Below are 22232 nucleotides of genomic sequence, written 5' to 3'. Positions count from 1 at the left end.
TTTGCAGCTACTTTTCAGCCAGTGGTGTTGCTTTCAGAAGGTCTTTATCGGTACCAGGTGTCGTATTTTCGAATTCATTCGAATTTTTTCCTATACGAGTTAACACGAATGAAAAATTTCAGAATCAGAATGTGTATTTTTTAAGCCTATTTCGAAATTTTATACTTCAATAGGAATTTGTACCAGCAACACTGCAAATTCGAAAAACTAAAACTTAAATAAAAAAAGAAGAGTATTTAACAGTTTTGCTTAACCTATTTTATGGTGATTTTGCCATTTAAAACAATTCCTTTCTTGTAAATTAACTGAAAGGAGTAAACAAAAGGCATGAAATATGGTGGTTCAGTGTCGGCCAAACAAAAAAAAAAATCGGTTGCCTGTAAAGTCGGTTTTACGGGCGAAGATTTTACGTGACAACGTCTTTTTCTCGGTAGAATATTTATTGATATGAATATTATTAAATTGCACAATAGGAACAAGGAATTGAATGAAAATAAGAATTGCACAAATTTTAACTATAGAAATATATTTTGTTTACTAAAACATTGTACATGTAAACTTAAACTTAACTAATTTCTATTTGAGTGATTTTGTTGAGGTTAGGACGATGATAGGAGAAATATGAAATGAAAGGAAGTGTTTCTGCTGTAATGTGTCTTGAACGCCAAGAACGCTCGAGAAAGGCAGAGACACAAGCACGGAAGCACGCACCGATTCAACGCGCCTAATTCTCTAGTGCTGCGCGCGCAGCGGACCGATCATGTTTGAGTGGGAGAGAGACGCAAGGCATTCGCCGGTCCGGCGGGCCTCTCTCTCGTTCGGTGACTCACTGTAACAGACGTGAGCGGGCGTTATACTTTTTCATGAATGACTCCGAGCCACAACCTAATTTAAGACGTTGTCACGTCAAAAAAAGAGCCATTTAATCCTATCAACTGCATTGTGAGGGGTTTTGTTAATCTGTACAATTTTTGAAATTGTACAGATAGAGCACTAGAAAACAAAGTTTAATGTAAAAATATTATATATAACAACGATTAAAATCTATCAGCTGAAATCTCGTCTGACTTTCACGGACCCAGTGGCAACTGAAACGACAATTACTTTGATCGTATACGAGCATCGAAATTCGAATGATTTACACCCATTCGAGTCGCCGTATACGAAAAGTCGTACACGCAGTATTCGAAAATATATAAAACTGGATTTCGAGATAATTTCTTCTAATTTCGTAGGCGAAATATGCTCGAATGAATTCGAAAATACTTTTCTAACTTGGCTGCACCGTACTGAAGACGACCAATAGTCCGACCATTTTTGGCTTTCTGTTTTGCGAGACATGCCATTACTTTTTACTTTTATTATTCACTCGCATTATCCTTTTCCATTTTCTATACATATATATATATATATATATATATATATATATATATATATATATATATATATATATATATATATATATATATATATATATATATATATATATATATATATATATATATATATATATATATATATATAGAGAGAGAGAGAGAGAGAGAGAGAGAGAGAAAAGGAGTACGACCGTCAATCCAAAATAAACTAAGGTACACTCGAAGAGTGGTGGGTTTTTCGGTTAAAGTGGAGAAATAAAAGAGTAGCAGTAATAGAAGAGTAGTAATAGATGAAGTAGCCACCTTCTTTGTCTTTTATTTCTCCACTTTGACCGAAAAACCCACCACTCTTCGAGTGTACCTTAGTTTATATATATATATATATATATATATATATATATATATATATATATATATATAATAATAATAATAATATGTATACATATGTTATTAAGATATATATACATATATATATATATAATAATAATATATATACATATGTTATTAAGATTATTGAATGGGTGGCGTCTTTTTTAGTACACCCTTATACGTTATTGACCATTCCAGACTACGTATGTTTGTTCAAAGCAGTTCTGAGCAGTTCTTAGGTTTGATTGTTCACTGTCTTAGATTTTTGAGCCACAAGCTTCGTCATTTAACCGTTCATCTATTTCGTTTTAATTTACCTTGCACTATAACCTGAAGAATGTTGTATTTCTCGTTTCTAACTCAAATATACAATTTTGATTGCTATAAAATAATATTTTTAAATATTGAGAGAAATATTTTGTCAGTGTAGGTTGTAGAAATTATTGAGTAGAAAATAGATAGAACTTTTTAAGGTTTAATGATTTTTATGAGGAGTATACTAAAAAGTAGCTAGATAACTGCTGTAAGTAAATAATAAAGAAATTGTACTTTTTTTTATTAGAAACAGAAATAAATAGAGAATGTGACTAGTAAAACAGGATGCTTGATGTTGCAATATAAATGTTTAAATATAATTTCTTAATATTTGATAGAACATCAACTTTATTACTTTAAGCTTCTAGTTAATTAACATATCTTAAATTAGTTTGTTATCAATTCGTTTTATATTTAAAAAAACAACAATTAAAAGAATAATTTATATTTGTTTAAATTTAGATATAAAGAAAAATGAAAACTATTTTGAGTATCCAAGTAATTTAATGAGCACATTATCTACGTACGACTCCCGAAAGATGAAATACTTTTTGTTAAGTTTGTATATATGTACTAAATAATGTTGGCAAGGATAACAGCGTAATTTATTTGTCTGATATATTGTTGTGTCGAATTGATAGTTTCTTCTTCTTTGTGTGTCATTCTTGTTTTCAAGCACTGGCTATCATCATGTTAATAAATTGCTGAAATGCTTCTAGCTCGGTATCTACATGAAACAATACTTTGACTGTTTAATTCATCAAATGTCTTATTTTACGCAGCTAGGCTGCAGTTGTTTTCGCCCGAATTAGTCTCACTGTTGATGTATGGATTTTAGCATACATTCGTTGGATATGTGTGCTGTTCAAGAAATTTTCATGTGACGGTAATACCAAAATTCTAACGCTTCTAATATATAAATGTTTGGATTCTTCACTTTCGTTGTGCAGGTTTCACATCCATAAAGCAAAACAGACATATGACATAATATTTAACGCCAGTTAATGAATTCTTTGTGGGCTAGCTTTATTCTAGTCGACATTTCCTTATCAATATGTATCATCACAGTATCATCGGCGAACCTAATTTTATTATTGATTTCTTCAGCGATTTTAACCGCTTTGCTACAATTATTTAACGCTACTTTAAAAACTGATTCAGAATAGATATTAGACAGTATCGTTAACATAATAAATCCCTGTCGGGTGCCACACTGAATATTAACTTTGTCTGAAACCTCCTGATTTACTTTAATGCTGGCAATATAAATATAGTAAAGATTTTTGAGCAATCTGATGTGTTGAGACCAACTAAATTCAATAATTGAAAAGCGTTGAAACATATGTATAGGCTACTGTAATATTCAAAGGCTTTCTCAAAGTATATAAAGCGTACGTTCATAAAAATTTTGAGTGTATGACTTATTAAATAAGTCGATAGTTGCTACATTCCTTAGCGCTACTTTTTTGGAAATAGTAACAAATATTAATTTTAGCCAGTTGTCTGGTAATTCGTTACTTTTGTATATATATATATATATATATATATATATATATATATATATATATATATATATATATGTCCTGTCTTTGGCCGCACATCCATAAGGTTTCACTTTCATCAAGTTGATTTTATATTGTTCTTTTGGTCTTACAGCGGCCACGCCTGATCTCATTTGATTCAATATTTATGTCTCTCAGTCGCATTTCAAACCAGTTGGGGTGTTTGGTTTCAGCGGATATCAGGCTGAGGGTTCCACGGGATTGCCACTGAGAAAACCTTTCCTGGAATTCAACCGCAGGTCGTTGTGCTGAGTGCTCTTTTATACCGACAATAACGTGTCGGTCGTCAAATAAATGTCTAAGGTACTCGATGTACTTCGAAGTTAATATTTGCCAGTCCGTTCGGTGGATTTCCGTACACTAATATAATTTCTTTTGTGGCAATGTTTTCAGGCACCTTGTTATGCTGCGTTTAGGGCCACGTTCACTTTTTAGCATGTGCCGACCTATCCCAGACAGGGCGTGTATACTTGCCAGTGAAGAAGCTGAGAGCACTGGCTGGGCACCCCATTTAAAGTAGCGCAGTATACGAAGAAGGTTGTTACTTCAAAGCAGTCTTTTAGCAGCATGCTTTATAAGGTAGTGTTCTGTTTATCTTTACTCCGCGGTATATTTGATGCTCCACGTGTTCCAGTTAGTATTCGTTCCATCTGATCTTGTAATTGGTTGCTATTGTGTCATTGCTCCAACTACTCAATTATTAAATAGGACTTTTCTAGCCATCAATCTTCTGCTGCTTTAATCCATTTCTGGATTTTTCTATATATTTCACTGTATTTTACAAACCTGAATTTGTATTGGCTTCTCACGTCCGCTAGATCTAAGATGTCTTGTGTCATGTTTGTTGTTTAAAAGTATTTTGTTGAACTTTATTAATCATTGTCATTTTAATTTACTTCGAGCAATTATTTAAGTTGTTGGTGTCTTTGAGTCTACCTTTGTGTGGCATGCAACTTTTTGTTAATTTATTAATATAACTTACTTAGAGTGTATGGATCCATCCTCTAATATTGTGGGATATTTTTGAGTTTTGCAGACTCTTTTTAGCCTAACACTAGTTTAAAACAAAGTAGATTATGCTTAGTTTATGCTTAGGTCCAAGCCTAAAATCTAGGTTTTGGCAGACAAAAACAAGGATTGATATTAAAGATTTTTCTTTTTTAAATTCGCTGTACTAGACCAACATTTCCAGTAATATTAAGAGTACCTTTTGATCCAACTTTAACATTAAAATCACCTATGATAATAGTAAGTTCGTGATTTTTTGCCATAGCTCAGGCTTCTGATCAACGTTAGTAAAATATTTCAATCACGTTATCGCTTACAGTGGTAGATATGTTTTTATTATATTTATATCCATTGTATTATATTAACTGATTTGTTGTGTCAATTTTCTGGTCATTTTGTTTGTTAGGCTTTGTCCATTTTCTGTATAATAGGTTTAATAGGTTTCCTATACTAACGTTTTTAATTCTATATGCATATTTTCTTTACCAAATCTCTATTCCGTTGGTCGTTTATCGTTTAATTTACCTTTTGAGATAATTTATTATTCCAAGGACAAGGAAGTACCCCTAATCTATTATTAGTTATTCCACCTGAAGATCTCCCTCCAAAATGTGAATCTTTAATAGTAGTGGTGTAAAAGATAGTCGAGAGATGAATTAAAGGATTACCCGCGTAGGCTGGAATGAAAAATAGATAAAATACTAGTCTAAATTTATTTTTAGGATTCAATAGCAATTTCTGATTTTAGCTGGACATTAAGGAACGTTCATATGTAGAATGGATAGTGAATGGCGGTATTGTCCAATAACACTGTGGTTTCACTAAACTTCACTGAGGCTAATTTCTCTATTATATGTAATTACAAGAATAATTGCTTAGCAGAATCTTTTTTTTATATTAAAAGCGAACTACTGGTAACACTACTGATTTGAATGAAAGTATACTGCGGTGCATAATCAGTGCGGTGTATGACACAGGATAACTGCGGTTTTAGGAAACACTACGTACTATCAGTGATTGGTTTATTATTATTTATGAAAGATTACTGCGATGAGAACTACTTAGGTACAAATACAATATAGTACAAATACTAAAAAGCAAAGCGAATATTTTGCGAGCTAGAGATTTTAGCTAAGAGGCTTGCGAGATTTTGCGGCTGATTTCTATGATACCTTTTACTCAACTGTTGGTCATATCCAAATTATGCAGGCGAATTTATCGACGGGGTTTTTACCCCAAAGTACCGATAAATACCTTACTTCGTTGTTCTCAGAATCGCAATACCGGCATGGTTAATTTCACCAAGTAGACAAATAAAAATTTGACTTGCATTTATCTCCAAATATCTTCTTGTCCTGTTTGTGTTTGGTCTTGTTTCTGCGGTATACATCATACAGGTCGGATTGTAGATTTGCATATATGGGCTTTTGTTTTCGTTTTTAAGTGTCTCTTTCTCCATATTGTGTCGTTATGGCATCCCGCTATTCTGATTGTTTTTGCTACTTGTTCCTTTACTTCCTTTTCAATGTTATTGTCGCTCGATAAGTTTATTCCCAGATATTTAGATTCCATTATTTTTTTCTATCATTTTCTTTTAACCTCAAATTTCAAAATTCCTTGGCTTTCGTAATTTATTTGGTAATTAATTAAAAAATCAAGGTTATGGAAACCTGCAAATATTTAAGGTAATCGTTAATAAGAAAAAATATCGGGGAAAGAATAAATAAAGCGAGAGCAATGACACGAACGTTAAATTATCTTTCTTAGCAAGAGACAATCAGAAGATTAATAAAGAAATATTATGCGCCGAAGTATAATATAAAAAAAAATAAAGAAAATAGAGTTTGTATGATTTGGATACATAAATAGATGAGCAGATAACCCCAAACGATAGAGTATATTCCTACTTAAACAGTAACAGAAAGAACTTAAATAACAATAACATAAATATGTACAATAGAAACTCTGGGATAATCGGACAAAGTGGCTGCACTCGTAAATGATCTCTTATATATAAATATTATTTTAAGGTGATACCTACATATTAGGGTTGGCTTAGCTATATATCAATTTTCTTTTGTGGCTAATGGTACACACTCGAAATTTTTTACTTAATCTTCAAATCATGCAAATATTCTTTCTTATAAAGTCTTGAATTTTTGGCATTTCTATTCGTGGCATATAGAATTCATAACATAACTGAAAAATGAAAATTTTTACGTTCTTAATAAATTTGGTATGTTAAAATACATATGGTATGTAAAACTTTTGTTTAAATTAAGGATTTTCCCCTACAAAAATAATGCCCTATCATATTTCTTGAGGTTCGTAAGATCAACCGTTCATCATTATTTATACTTGTCCCTTTCTGAGCAGGTAAGATTAAATTCGTAAATATACAATAAGCAATTTCCTGTTACACGATCCTTACTGTTTTCATAGTTTAACTAAGGTTTTAGTGTAATAATTATCTACCGTATTTTTTGCAATTGTTTGTAAAACAATATCACGTTTGGATTAAAAACAGCAAAAGATAGAGACGATATGCAATGGTTATAGCCAATCTTTATTAGTGGAGTCGGCACTAGAAGAAGAAGCTAATATGGTTATTATAGAGTCAATATTGTTAAATTGCAATTGTGTGTAAAAATTGCAACCAGGTTTAATAGTTTATTAGTTATGTTAAATATTCATCACATAGACTAAATGATTAAACAATTGTCCGTGGTCCGGATAATTATGATAGATGAGCATATAAATTTAAAAGGCATTTTAAAAACTTTGAACTTTAGAATAAGTTAAAAAGATTTAATATTTATTTAAACATTGTTTTTAAAAAATTAGTTCAACAAGAGTTTTTTTGCTAATAAGTAATTGGAATATAGTCCAGTCGTCAGAGATTTGACCTCTAAAAATCATACGAACAAGCTTAATTTTGCTGAGAATGTCAATGTTGAGACCTAGAAAAAGATGCACAAAAGTTTGCCACTCCTAACCCCAGGCTTCCCTCTATAACACAACATCGAACTGGGGGGTCGGAAAATATCGATTTAACCAGAATTTGTATATCGTCGAAAAAATGTTTCAAACAAGAAAATTAAAAAAAAAAAGATTTATTAACACTTTTTCTGTAGAATGAACCGTTCGCTCATAAACCACACTTGAAGCGACCGGCGATTTTAAATGTGAGTTACGCGTGCGAAATCAATTTTTTAAATAAAATTTGTATCAACTCGATGGTAAAAATTTAATATTTTTTGATCAGAGTATCCTATCGACAAAAATTAGAGACTACTCTTCAAAACTTATAATATGAAATTTCGACTTTGAGTTTTGGCAACAAATATGAGGCATTTGAAATATGACTAAAAAACTCTAAATTTAATCTTTCAGATTACAAACGAGCTCATATCATAGAAAATGCTTTCTCAAAGACAACATTAAGACATCATTGGGTGGAATTTGTAAATAAAGTTGTCTAGTTTTGAAAAACGTACTCGTGCAATCATGCAAAAGGAGTTTTAAACGTTTTTTTTTGTCATGTAATTCTCGCATATATTCAAAACCAAAATTGTGACAGATAAGTCAAATGTACAAAAATCATCCTGTTTGGCTAATCACATAGATTTAGATTATTTTAAAGTTTATGCATTTGTTCATATGTAAAAAAGAAACAAACTGCTTTTATTCGATTGAATATATTTAGCTTGAAGAGGAATATATTGGAACTTCTCTTCCTTGCTGATTTTAGATTCGAAAGCAATTCAAATTTATGCTTATGAGCTTAGACTATGTTTTAAAACCATATTTATTATATTTAATTACGGTATTATTGTTATCAAAGTGCCACAATTTAAAAACTTAATGTAAACAGTAAATTTTTTAATGGTTTATTATATTATATCAAAGCATCAAACAACACAGCTATTCGGGAAAATTTTATTCGTAGGCCACGAAATATAAAATAAAAACCAAATTATACCAAATAATAGCAAATTTAAATCTTTTTGATATTGCAAGTTATCAACTAGTCGGAGGTATCGTGATTTTATAAATTCATGAGCTTATTTTTCTAGCCTTTAAAATTAGTATGGTTACGATGACATTGTGGTTAATATATCTTGTGGGAGATCTATCTCTGCCTCATTTACCTTGGACATTATTTTTCATTTGGAAGCCGTGTAAAAACATTTCCCGGTGACACTGCAGCTTTCAGGTTTTTAGACTTATTGTGCTTAACTTCTATATTCTTTTACGACATCTATTAAAAAATGTTTTTAGCATTCACTAGTGTGTAGAGTTCATTTGGGTGGGTACCGTATATATTTGGACTTGCTCTGAAGTCTCCATATATTGCTTGTCTTCTGCATCTAGTGTCGCTGGACTTCATAGTATATTGTATTTAGATATTCTTTTTACTAGCGCATGTCCATATAGTAACCCTGTTATGACCGCAAGTCTTTGAACCTGGCATAGGTTCAACATTGCACTTCTTTGTTGCACATTTGACCATTATACCAGCGATGCATATATTATTATGGGTTTTATCACCATTTTGTATATCCAATACATCATGTTCGGTCTAAATCTCCATGTATTGCCGTGAGTGTGACTGACCATCATTAAAAAGGTCACCTCTCTTTTAGTTATAGATGCTGGTTCCAGGTATGTCTCAAATCTATTGTCTTACTTTCAAGCTTGCTCTATATGGTAAGTTTTTCGAGACCATTCCTTCAAAAATCGTATTAAAGAAAGCCTATTGCTTGTTTCGTTACTTACATGCTTATTTTCTTGATGTTTAGTTTGCATATAAATATTTAGTCATACCTAAATATTTATATGTGTTGCAATGTTTGATAACTTCTCCATCTTCTAATATGAGGTCCTGTTGTTTCCCGCCGATACATATATACTCGGTTTTTTGGATATTGATTTCAAGTCCCCATTTTTTATACTCCTCGATTAATTTTCCAGTCATAGACTCAATATATTCATAATCTTGTGCTATCACTAGTTGATCATCTGCAAATGACAAAGTGTATATGCTATTGTTGTTAATCGGCATTCCCATATTTCTACATTGGCGCCTCCACAGTTTTAGAGCCTGCTCTAGATAAATTTTAAATAATGTCGGGGAGAGACAGCAGCCCTGCTTAAGGCCAGATTATTTTTAACCTTTACCTTTGAGTTAGCATTAGCGTACAGTTCCTTCGTCGCATTTATTAAATTCATGCTTATGTTTGTTTTCTCTAACGCTTTACATAATTTATAATGTGGTACGCTATCATAAGCGTTTCGTAGGTCTATATACAATAAATGTATTTCTTGATTAACGGCTATTTTCTTTTCAATAATCTGTGTAATGCAAAATATATGGTCAACAGCAGATCTACCTGCCCTAAATCCTGCCTGTTCCTTAGCCTCTAAGTCTTTATATTCGCTTTCTATTCTGTTTTTAATTTCTTTTCCGTATATTCTACTGACCGAGTTTGTCACGGCAATGTCATTGTAATTGTCACATACATCCCTTCTGCCTTTTTTGTGTATAATAATTATGAATTATGTCTTCCACTCCTCTGGGGTTGTCATACCATTAATGCAGTTTTGGAACAGTTTGGCTAAACTTGTATATAGTTTGGTCGTACCTTGTTTAATTAACTCTGCCGGGATGTTACCTAGACCCGGTGCTTTGTTATTTTTTAGAGATCTACATACATCTTCCACTTCATTCGTTGTTATTCGTATAGGCGAAGTTAAAATAATTATATTTTGTGTTTCGTTGTTGTCTTTAAATTGTGGTCTATCTTCCCTTAAGAGTTTCTCAAAATATTGGTCCCAGTCATCCATTGTTATTATTGACACTATGTCTCTCTTCTTATCTTGTGGTAAAGATTTTAAGACTCTCCAATTTTCTGTGCTTCTTCGTCCTCCTAGATGTGAATTTACCACGTTACACTTTTGTTGCCATGATTTATTTTTCTTCCGACATATCATTTTTCGTAATTTAGCTTGAGACTTCTTGTGGATTATTTTATCTGTTATATTCTTTGTATTTAAGAGTTTTTGATATTGGTCTCTTTTCTTCTTTATTTCTTGTTCTATTTCTTTGTCAAATCAATATGGAAGTCTTCTTTAATTCACGATTTGGTATACAATGACTTCTGTTACTGCCTCCTGGAGACACCTGTTTATGTGAGTGTAATGTTCTTCATTATTATTAAATTGTTTATTTTCCAACTTTTGATTTATTCTATTTCTGTATAATTCTCTCACGCTTTCTTGTTCTAAGCTGATTAGATTATACCTCTTCTGTATTACTTTCTCCCTTTCATTTCCTTCTTTTTCTTCTTCAGGTTTATTTACTCGTTTTAATGTTTAAAATAAAATATAATTTAAATCGTTTTTAATGTTTACTGGTGCGTCATCATTTACTGCATATACTCCCAAGATTGTGCATTTGTGTCCTCTAATCGTAAGGTTCATTTTTATTAGTCTCTCGTTTATGGCATCCCAAGTAGTTATGTATTTCTTTAGCTTCTTACGTATTAATATGGCAACACTTTATTGAGCTCTTTTCTCCTTTGGTACTCCGCTGTAAAAGTGATCGTATTCTCCGATGTTTTCTGATCTTTGGCCCTTTCGTTTTGTTTCGGTGATTACTGTGTTGTCCAATTTCAGCTTACTCATTTCATATATTATTTCATTTATTTTAGGTTCAAAACCTTGCACGTTCCAAGTTTCGAAATTCATACTCCTTTTTCGTAGCGTACGTCGTCGTTTGTTGATCGATTCATTCCGAGCTGGGCTTTTTAACATTTTATTTTTTTTCTCAGTAACGGGGAGTTAGTCCGATGCCTCAACCCCCGACTTGAAGGGTCAGGGTTTAATTTTGGAGTTTTCCTACTCCTAGAAAATTTGCTTTCACTGCAGCTTACGAGCATCATCTACCCTTCGTCTGTAATCCTAGACAAGGAGCCCTTACAGGGTTCTATCAACCGGGACAGTTGAACCCTGGTTTTTTTAGAGGTGTTACTCCTCTATCCTCCTTTTTATCCGGGCTTGGGACTGGCTGCATCGGTTATAGAGCTACTGGATTCACCCCACACCAATACAGTTGTTATTTAAGCATCATTCTGCTAGTAATTCTAATTCTAATTTTTAATTATCTATTTTAATTACAGTTCTACTTTAAATTTAATGTATATATATATATATATATATATATATAACAAATTTCAAAAACTACAACATTAAAGCCCACTGCAGTGGTTCATAACTTTTCTGGTACCCTTATTTCGATCAATGCTACTTAAGCGTTAGCAAAAGGTTTCAATTATTCTGTTACCAAGTCACATTTTAATTAAAACAATCATGTGTTAAACTGAAGAAGCCATCTCCAGTTTACCTTCCAAAGATGCTAAAATAACTAGAGAAGACATCGCTAGAGTTCTGAGAAAGTTAAAGAAAAAGAAAGAACTTCAGTCAAATCAAAATCTAGTCATTCTTCCCGTCATTAAAGGCAGTGCCATCGTTATCCTAAACACTTCTTTTTTCATTAATAAACTCCTAAATCCTATTAATACTCCAGACTATCAACCCATTCTTAATAATCCAACAATCTATCTGGAGAACACAACAAACGCCGTTATCAATAAAACCTCTCGTCTTGTTGACCTAATGAAATCTCCAATTCCTTGTGAAAAGTCTTCCAATACATCTCGATATATGACCTACCCAAAATTCACAAACCGGATATTCCCCTAAGTCAAATTGTCAGTGCATACAACTGCCCTACACAACCATTGGCCAAGTACTTGGCCAAAACTCTTACAACTCAACTACTTTTCTTACAAAATGTAAGAAAAAATCAAAAGATTTGAATAATTATACAAAAGAACGAGTATGTCACTATATAGATATTATTAAAACATTTTTTTTGAAGTTGTGTCACTTTCTTGGTGTTATATTTAGGTACCTAATATAATATATATAGCTATGTTTTGTCCTAGTTAAAATAAAATAAAATATTCTAAGCTATTTTTTCTCAAAAGTTTTATACTTTATCTTGTATTATCTCAATTTTCAGGGACTGGTTTGGCAACGAGCGTAAGTTCCCACGCCTTAGGAGAATGTAGTCCTCCCATTTCTCCCATAACAATGTCACACACGACTCCAAGCATATACCCAACGATGAATACAGGCATAGGGCAAAACTCTTCATACCACGGTACCACAAACATCACGGGCAGTTATCTTCCGTCAAATCCAGTGCCCGTGGGCTACAATCCGACTTCAGCACAGTATAACAGTTTAAGTCATCACTACACTAATAAAAGTAGCATGATGGGAACGACAATGAATAGTCTGACTCAGCATTCCATTGGAATGGGCGGAACTTTGGGACAGACTAGTGTACTAGGTAATAATTTATATTATTATAAATTGGGCGCGGCAGATAAACGGTCAATTAGAAATATCCCGAGAACTAAGAAATTGGAATAAAGGGGTTTTAAAGAGTGATCTATTTAATGAAAATATTTTCATTATTTTCCGGTTATACCGAAAGTTGCTTTTTTGTTTTTTTTTTAAAACACCCTGTACTTATATTTTTGAATCTTAGAAATATTCACGATATTAAAACATTTTTTGTTAATACTTCCCTATAGCTATTGTGAACCGTTTTTGAGTTATAATGGTTTTTGTATGAAAATTATACTTTTCTACCATGTGTACAAAGTTCAATATCCTGGCAAAGTTTAAAATATTGGCATAAAGCCGGTATCCTAAATTTTTGCCTAATTCCTCTTTTTCAAATGGGACACCCTGTACGTGATTAATTATTTTAGAAAAATATGTTTTTCATCGATCTGTCTTAGTACTCCCTATACCTATCTCTTGCAGTTTTCAAATAAATTACTTTATACATTTTTGTCACAAAACAATTTTTCGTAGACTATGTTGTGTTAATTTACAACTTTCATATTGTAAGTTAAACATTGAACTAATAAAAAGATGCTATAACAGAGATATTATATCAGAGATATTATATCAGAGAAAATAGGCGCTAGCTTATTAATGTAATAAATGTTGAAAACGTCACCCATCAACATTCAATCATTTATGAACTCTTTTAATCAGATTTTCATTAGTAGCTCTTGATATCGATTCTTTATCTGTTTCATTAAGAACTTGAAGGACTTTGTTTATTACAGCTTTCTCAGTAGTGACAGGTTGAAAGAACACCTTATTTTTAACATATCTTCAAATACAGTAATCTAACGGTGACAACGGGATCTTGGTGACCAGAGAAATAGATCTTTATTAGCTATCAGTCTATCGCTAAATATTTTATCAAGCAATGTGCCGACTCCTTGAATATTGTGAGCCGGTGCTCTATCTTGTTGAAACCAAAATTCGTTAGCCTTATTAATACGTAAAGCGTGCATTGCTGGACAATGACTTACCGTAGAATGTTGCAGTAACGCTCTCCGTTTAAATTTTCGTTATAAATCACGAGATGTCTATCTTATTCTTTTTCACAGCATAAAAAACATTGAACGAAAAGAATGCTTGAAATTTACTATCCCACGTGAAATTAAAATTTTCGTCTTTTCAGAATTGACTATTACGGCGGTTAAATATACCATTTTTTGTAAACTTCGATTCATCACACCAAATAATTTTTTTTTGTAAAATCTTGACCTTGGCATTTCATTAAAACCCATTCACAAATTTTTCACAATGAGGTTTTTTAAAATCCTGTGAATTGTTTGAGTGGATACCTGTAACAATTGCTCACATTACCGTAAGGATGAATTTGGATTAGCTTCCAGATATCCCAGGATATCTATTTGTACGCCTTTATTATCGACGTGGATCCTTTTACTTATAAACTGACCAACCTGAAAACAGTTGTTCAACAAACGTTTTACAGTTTTATGACTTAGTCGAGGCTTCTCAGGATATCTCTCAGCAAACACACGACAAATTCTGGATAGATACTATTCTGTTACACTCACCGTAAATTATAATTAAATTTAAAAAATCATCATTTCTATATCCTAAATGAGCCATTATTTTTTGTCAAGAAAATTAGGCAAATTATTATTATCACCCAATTGTCACCCAATGCCGTACAACAAGGTTACTATTAAACATTAACAATAACTGATATTTTTGTCAGAATATTCCATAGGCAACTTAATAAATAATTTTTTTGTCACAAAAATGTACGAAGTTAATTTATTTGAAAACTGCAAGAGATGGGTATAGGCAATACTAATACAGATCGATAATGAAAAACATATTTCTCTAAAATAATTAATCACATACCAATTATAATAATCCAATTTGAAAAAAGGAATTAGGCAAAAATTTAGGGTACCGGCTTTATGCCAATTTTGACAGAATCCTGTATAATGAAAAAGGCAACTTCACACTGTAAACGATAATGCTGTATCTGTTTAATAAGTACCTAAGGAATTTAAACTTTTATTCAAATTACATTAGGGGATATTGAACTTTATATACATGGTAGAAAAGTGTAATTTTCATATAAAAACCATTATAACTCTGATACGGTTCACAATAGGTACAGGAATTTATTAACAAAAAATGTTAAGAATAACGTGAATATTTCTAAAATTAAAAAATATATAGGGTGTCCTATTAAAAAAACAAGGATATAAGCAACTTCCGGTATAACCGGAAGTAGCATATAGATGAAAATATTTTCTCCCACAGTCGCCTCTCGATCGGTGTATTTTGTAGGTGATGCTGTTCTTGCAAATTCATAAGTTCTTTAATTGCCATATCATATATTTCCCAATTATCTCAAACCCATACCAGTGTAACATTATTATGTTATGTCTGCCTGTCTGTCGAATTCGTGTCAGTATTACTATACTAGCCTAGAGTTTAGTTCCCTTTAGGGCTTAGTAGTGCCTTAGGGCTTATGAGGGCCCCTATGGCTGCTTGGCTATATGTGTGTAGAGTGTAAAAATTAAGAGTAGTGCTAACTTAATCGCTGTATACCTTAAATGTAATTAATCCTTTCAAGCAATTTTTATTGGAAATGTTAAATCTGTCGCATTTTCAAACCGAGAATAAAGATGGTCCTCTAAATGGTATAATCTTGCGCAAGCAATTTATTTTGATAGTGATAGTGCCTTAGGGCTTATAAGAGCCCCTATTGCTGCTTGGCTAGATGTGTATAAAGTGTAAAAATGAAGAGTAGTACTAACTCAGTCGCTGTATACCTTGAATGTAATTAAGCCTTTCAAGCAATTTTTATTGGCAATGTTAAATCTGTCGCATTTTAAAACCGAGGAAAAAGATGGTCCTCTAAATGGTACAATCTTGCGCAAGCAATTTATTTTGATCGCATTAGCTTTATAATTAAGCTTTCAGAAGAGCCATTTACCGAAATGAAGAAATTTTGTGGCCTGTGACATTAGTTTGCACTTTTAGTGCAAACTCAGTTTGTAGTAAAACTCAGTTTTAGTTTTAAGTCAAAATACTTTATTAAAAGGGACATAAATGTGATAAACTTATTTTGTGGGGTGCTACGCATTATGTGTTATCTCGATAAACTACGTCAGTTTGAAACCTAAATAAAATTTAGGGGGTGGTATATGGAGAAGGAGATGATAAATTAGAGAAGAACTAGCAAAGAAGTTATAATAAAAAGAATGGCTTAGCTCAAAAGAACACAGAGACACAAAACCTCAAGCAAGAATTCGGGCTAGCCTCACTACACTAGAATTTGGCTTTGAGATAAGGGGAAAAGAGATCTTTTAACCAAAAGAATACAATATAATGATGCACCTGAAAATCTGGAACTATAAAAGGGGTAAGATAAGATAATATACGGAGATGCCTAGGAAAATACTGAAATGGGCGCCAGCTAATTTCTGAAGGAAATTAACGAAAAAATAAATGAAGTTATGAACAACAAGGAATAAAGTACTATTGATACAATACCCTGTAATAATGTTTAAAAACCGAAAAAGACACTATTGACCTTGTTCTGCTATATTATAACTGTAAGCAGGAACTGAAATAAAAGCAAAACTACTTGTAACAAATATATTTATAATATTAACAACTAACAAAACTCACCTATATATATATATATATATATATATATATATATATATATATATATATATATATATATATATATATATATATTATTGTGATATTTAAAGTCTTGGTGCGCCAAGCAATAATTAGCTAATTAATTTTTTTTGATTAATTAAAATTATTTAAATGATATGATTATGACTCTATCACAATTTTTAATTCTTTTATCTCAGGGTTAAATTCGTGCTTCAATATCTATGCTATTACATGTGAAAGGTAAGGTCCAAAGAATACCGGAATAATAAAAAACACATATGATCTAACACTAAATATTGAAATAAAAATAATGAAATAATTCACACTCAAAAGTTTTCAATAAACAAATCTCATATAATGATTCTCAAAATTTTGTTCTACGTACGTGAACAATCAAAATTAATGGTAAAAACAATATTAATTGAAATCTCAAAATCTCAAACTATTCTAACTCTCCTAATCAAAATATTTATATCCTTTCTAAATTAAGTGTAAAAATTGTGTTATCAATAAAAGAAAAAAACTGCAGAAAACAAAAATATCTCTCTCTGATGATGAGTGGTCCAAATCCTTGTTCCTTGTAGACTATATTATCTCCTCTCAACCGCTCCCTATGTAATCAGCAATCTTACAACAGATTGTTGCAAGTATATCGTCCTTAATGATCTCCTTCAAAAGCACAAATCATTCAAATTATGATAGCCTTTCTCCTCTCGATAAACTGAATCTCTCGTTGGCCCGAGTGAAAAATGACTCCTGGAATATCTTCTCGTTACGATAAACTGAATCTCTCGTTGGCCTGAACAGTGACTCTTGGAATATAAGTAGAGAAATATGACTTACAATATTTTGCTGCTTCAGCTTCTGTCAGATACACTAACTCCACAAAAACTCACTAACATTCAACACTACTGCTTGCTAAATTTCGGGAACCGCCAGAGAACAATCACTGTTCGTCTTACAGACTTGGAAAACCAACTGATTATCTTTTCTCTCTTCTAAATCTAGCTAAACTTTCATTCCTACATACCTATCCCACCTTTTTCAATCTCCGCCAATCAAAACTCGTCACAATTCCCCCATTTTTTCATTTCGATAACAAACAAATTTTTACCTATAATTATAAAATTTCCTAAAACTTATTTACAAATAATATTTTTCTATAATTCTTAAAAACTAACAAAAACCTCTTTCTAAAATCTCTTCTATTGTCTTTAATCAGTGCATTAATGTATTTGGAAAACCCGGTTCAATTGTCTTTGGATTTCACTTAAAATTATGCGGGTCACTCAAGTATAACAAAGAAATAATTTATGCATAGTTTACATTTTGTTTAATACAGGTAATCCAAGAATTTAAAAACTTTCCTTCTTCGAAATGTTTGTTGGTTATTATCCTACTTATCTGAATTATTTTAATGTTTTCGAACTTTGAAATATTTTAATCAACCCAATATTTTTCTCGATTTTACATATCATAACAAATCCCCGCCATTTGATCTGCCGAAAACTCTTTGTTAAATTTAAAAAATGACAAAAGTTTTCCAGGATCAAATTATTTCACTATGTTATTAAAATCTATTCATGATATTGATAGATGTCGTGAATGTTAAAATACCCCGTATATTGCCTGTCTTTATACGGGATTGGATATATTTTCGTTTTAAATTTTTCCAAGTATTTTCCCTTAAAAGAAAATTCATAATTTTTAGCCACTCGGTTTACTTCATTAACAAGATCTCCATGGTTTCCTAAAATCTTCTCTATTTTCTTTCCCATGTTTTCTCCACAATTTATTTTTCTTTCATCCTCCTTTTGTTCACATGTGTTCACTGTCCATAATACTTCTTCACAAAATTCTGGATTCTCGTCCATCAGTGTCATTTTTTCTTCTGTTTTCTTTTTATCCTCTAATTCCCCTTTGGTATTCCGAGCACCATGTTTCTATTCCTTTCATTTCTCTGATGATACTTTCTTTTTCTTCCTGCTTCCATTCTGTTTTATCGTCGGTTGCCAACAATTCTTCTGTACCTTCTATTTCCTGTTTTTCTCTGGTCTCCATCTTATTTTCCTGCTTTCTTTTCGAACTCTTCTTCTTTTTCTTCCTTCTCTTTTTCTCTTCTGTTAGATCTTGTTCTTGTACTTTCGGTTTATCCTCTACAGTCATATCGATTTCTTTGCGTTTTTCCTGTGCATTGATCCTTCCAGAATTTGTTTTCCTATCTGTTTGCTTTTCTTCTCCTGTGTTGTCTGGTTCTGCTCTGATTTCCAGTTTATTTTCCGAAAAATTTATGGTGATATCTTTTTTTCTCAATTCATCAATTCCCGCTATCATATCATGATTTAAATCTTCAATCACCACACATTTCATAATATGGAATTTGTTTCCCACTCTTATCTGTACTCCCAAACCTTCGTTTACTGTCGTCAAATTTTTATTGTTTGCACCCACTAAATCAACCCTAGGAATCTTATACACAAATCTGTCCAAATTTAATTCTTTTACTAGTTTTTTATTGATTAGCGATATCTCCGAGCCAGAATCAATCACAATTTTAATCGCTTTATGTTTTATAAATGCATCTAAAAATATTAGATTAGAATTAGAAATTTGTCTTTCGTTTCCTATTGCTACATGATTCATCTCCCTTCTATTTTGTTGTTGGAAGCTCTGGTTATTTCTATCGTCCCTTTGTTCGTTCGTATTCCTATTCGGAGGATTTTGTGCATCTCTATTCCTGTTGTGATTTTCATTTGTTCTATTTTGTGTATCATTCCGGTTATCGTAATTTGTTGTCTATTGTAATTATTGTAATTTCTCGGCCTATATTCGTTTGTTGATCTGGGATGTCGGTTTCTCTGGTCATAATTTGATGAATACCTTCTTTCCGGTCCATTATATTGGTCATGTTGTCTTCTATTTCTCATTTCTTTTCTTTTCGCTTCTTTTAATTGAAGGAATTGGCACAAACTATCAATATCTTGATAGTTTCTCAAAATCACGTGATCTTCCAACGTTTCCTCAAAATGTCTGCTGATCATTTCTACCAGCTGTTCGGTAGAATATTTGTATTCTAGATATTTTGAATTGTTATATATCTGCAAAGCATATCTTTCTTCAGATATTCCCATTTTTTCGTGATATTTTCCATTCTGTAGCTCTTGGTTGATTTCTCTCTGTTTATTTTTCCCCCAGAAATAGTTGAGAAATTTATTTTCAAAATCTGTCCAATTTTCAAACTCATCTTCCTTGCTTTCATACCATAACGCTGCTCCTTCTTTCAAATGGTTTCTAATTGTTTCTTTGCAATCGTCAAAATATCTAATATGTTGTAATTTGGTTTTCAAATTTTTAACAAACGGTACTGGGTGTGTTTTCCGAATATCCCCGCCAAACTGTATTTTTATGTCACCCGGACTTTGGATGAGTACTTCTCTCCTGTCTCCCATCTCTCGTTGTTTTCTGATATCCTCAATTTGTTTTTCTATTTCTTTCTTGTCTTCTTGTAAAGCCATTTCAAATTTTGTTTCTAACTGTTCTAATTCCTTTTTCTGTACAGTCTTAATATCTTTCATTTTAGTTTCTATTTCTTCTCTCTGCATCTCTAGTTTCCTCTCTGTTTCTTCTCTGACTTTTTCTAAACAGACTTTTACCTCATTTTCATATTTGTCCAAACGCTTTTCCATTTTTCTATCATTTTCTTCTAATTTTTGTTCATAGTTTTCCAAACGCTGCTCTATATTTCTGTTATTTAGTTCTATTGTTTGTTTTGTTTCTTGTTGATTTTTATCCATTTTTTGTGACGATTCTTGTATTTGTTGTGTCTGTATTTGCATCATAGCTAATAATTTTTCTAACATCCCTGTTTCTTTTCTTTCCTCCATTATTGTAGAATTTCCTTCATTATCCGATCCTTCATCAATAATTGTTTCCTCTTCTATCTTATCCTCTTTCCTTTCTTGCGTTTTGCTTTGACTCCTTGTGGTCGACATGTTGTTTCTTTTCGTTACTGTTTTTGTCCCCGCCAAATGTGAAATTTTACAACACTCTATATGTTTCAGAACACGACAATATTTCTCTCCAAATGTATTAAATTTTCACGACAAATATCAAATATGCAATCAGTAAAATTCAAATAATTCAAAATAAATATCAAATGTACGATTGGTAAAGAAAATAAAATCAAATAATTCAATAGCAGTAAATATGCACTAACTACGATCAATCAATAAATCAAATTTATATTCCCTGGAAAAATTGTCAAAATACTTTCAAATTCAAATTCCCTCAATGTTATATGTTTTTATCTCTGGATCACCTGTACTTATTCCAGATCTCTTTCCCTTCCTTCAAATGTGAAGCTGCGATATTTTCAAGCCCCACGTTTTGGAAGCCAGTTATTGTGATATTTAAAGTCTTGGTGCGCCAAGCAATAATTAGCTAATTAATTTTTTTTGATTAATTAAAATTATTTAAATGATATGATTATGACTCTATCACAATTTTTAATTCTTTTATCTCAGGGTTAAATTCGTGCTTCAATATCTATGCTATTACATGTGAAAGGTAAGGTCCAAAGAATACCGGAATAATAAAAAACACATATGATCTAACACTATATATTGAAATAAAAATAATGAAATAATTCACACTCAAAAGTTTTCAATAAACAAATCTCATATAATGATTCTCAAAATTTTGTTCTACGTACGTGAACAATCAAAATTATTGGTACAAACAATATTAATTGAAATCTCAAAATCCCAAACTATTCTAACTCTCCTAATCAAAATATTTATATCCTTTCTAAATTAAGTGTAAAAATTGTGTTATCAATAAAAGAAAAAAACTGCAGAAAACAAAAATATCTCTCTCTGATGATGAGTGGTCCAAATCCTTGTTCCTTGTAGACTATATTATCTCCTCTCAACCGCCCCCTATGTAATCAGCAATCTTACAACAGATTGTTGCAAGTATATCGTCCTTAATGATCTCCTTCAAAAGCACAAATCATTCAAATTATGATAGCCTTTCTCCTCTCGATAAACTGAATCTCTCGTTGGCCCGAGTGAAAAATGACTCTTGGAATATCTTCTCTTTACGATAAACTGAATCTCTCGTTGGCCTGAACAGTGACTCTTGGAATATAAGTAGAGAAATATGACTTACAATATTTTGCTGCTTCAGCTTCTGTCAGATACACTAACTCCACAAAAACTCACTAACATTCAACACTACTGCTTGCTACATTTCGGGAACCGCCAGAGAACAATCACTGTTCGTCTTACAGACTTGGAAAACCAACTGATTATCTTTTCTCTCTCCTAAATCTAGCTAAACTTTCATTCCTACATACCTATCCCACCTTTTTCAATCTCCGCCAATCAAAACTCGTCACAATTCCCCCATTTTTTCATTTCGATCACAAACAAATTTTTACCTATAATTATAAAATTTCCTAAAACTTATTTACAAATAATAT

General features: G+C 31.9%; 1 protein-coding gene across 2 annotated transcripts in view; it reads left to right on the top strand.

Moving 5' to 3' along the window:
* Positions 1-22232, top strand: part of LOC140436986 (RIMS-binding protein 2-like) — a 404098-nt gene that overhangs the window by 175702 nt on the left and 206164 nt on the right. For both annotated transcript variants that reach the window (XM_072526193.1, XM_072526194.1), the window contains one exon: positions 12717-13049. In XM_072526193.1, the coding sequence (XP_072382294.1) occupies positions 12717-13049 (333 nt within the window). The remainder of the gene's footprint in view (positions 1-12716; positions 13050-22232) is intronic.

Source organism: Diabrotica undecimpunctata, chromosome 3 (assembly GCF_040954645.1).
Source record: "Diabrotica undecimpunctata isolate CICGRU chromosome 3, icDiaUnde3, whole genome shotgun sequence".
NCBI lineage: Eukaryota > Metazoa > Arthropoda > Insecta > Coleoptera > Chrysomelidae > Diabrotica > Diabrotica undecimpunctata.
The sequence above is the reverse complement of the archived record's forward strand: the minus strand, read 5'-3'. Positions and strand labels throughout refer to the sequence as shown.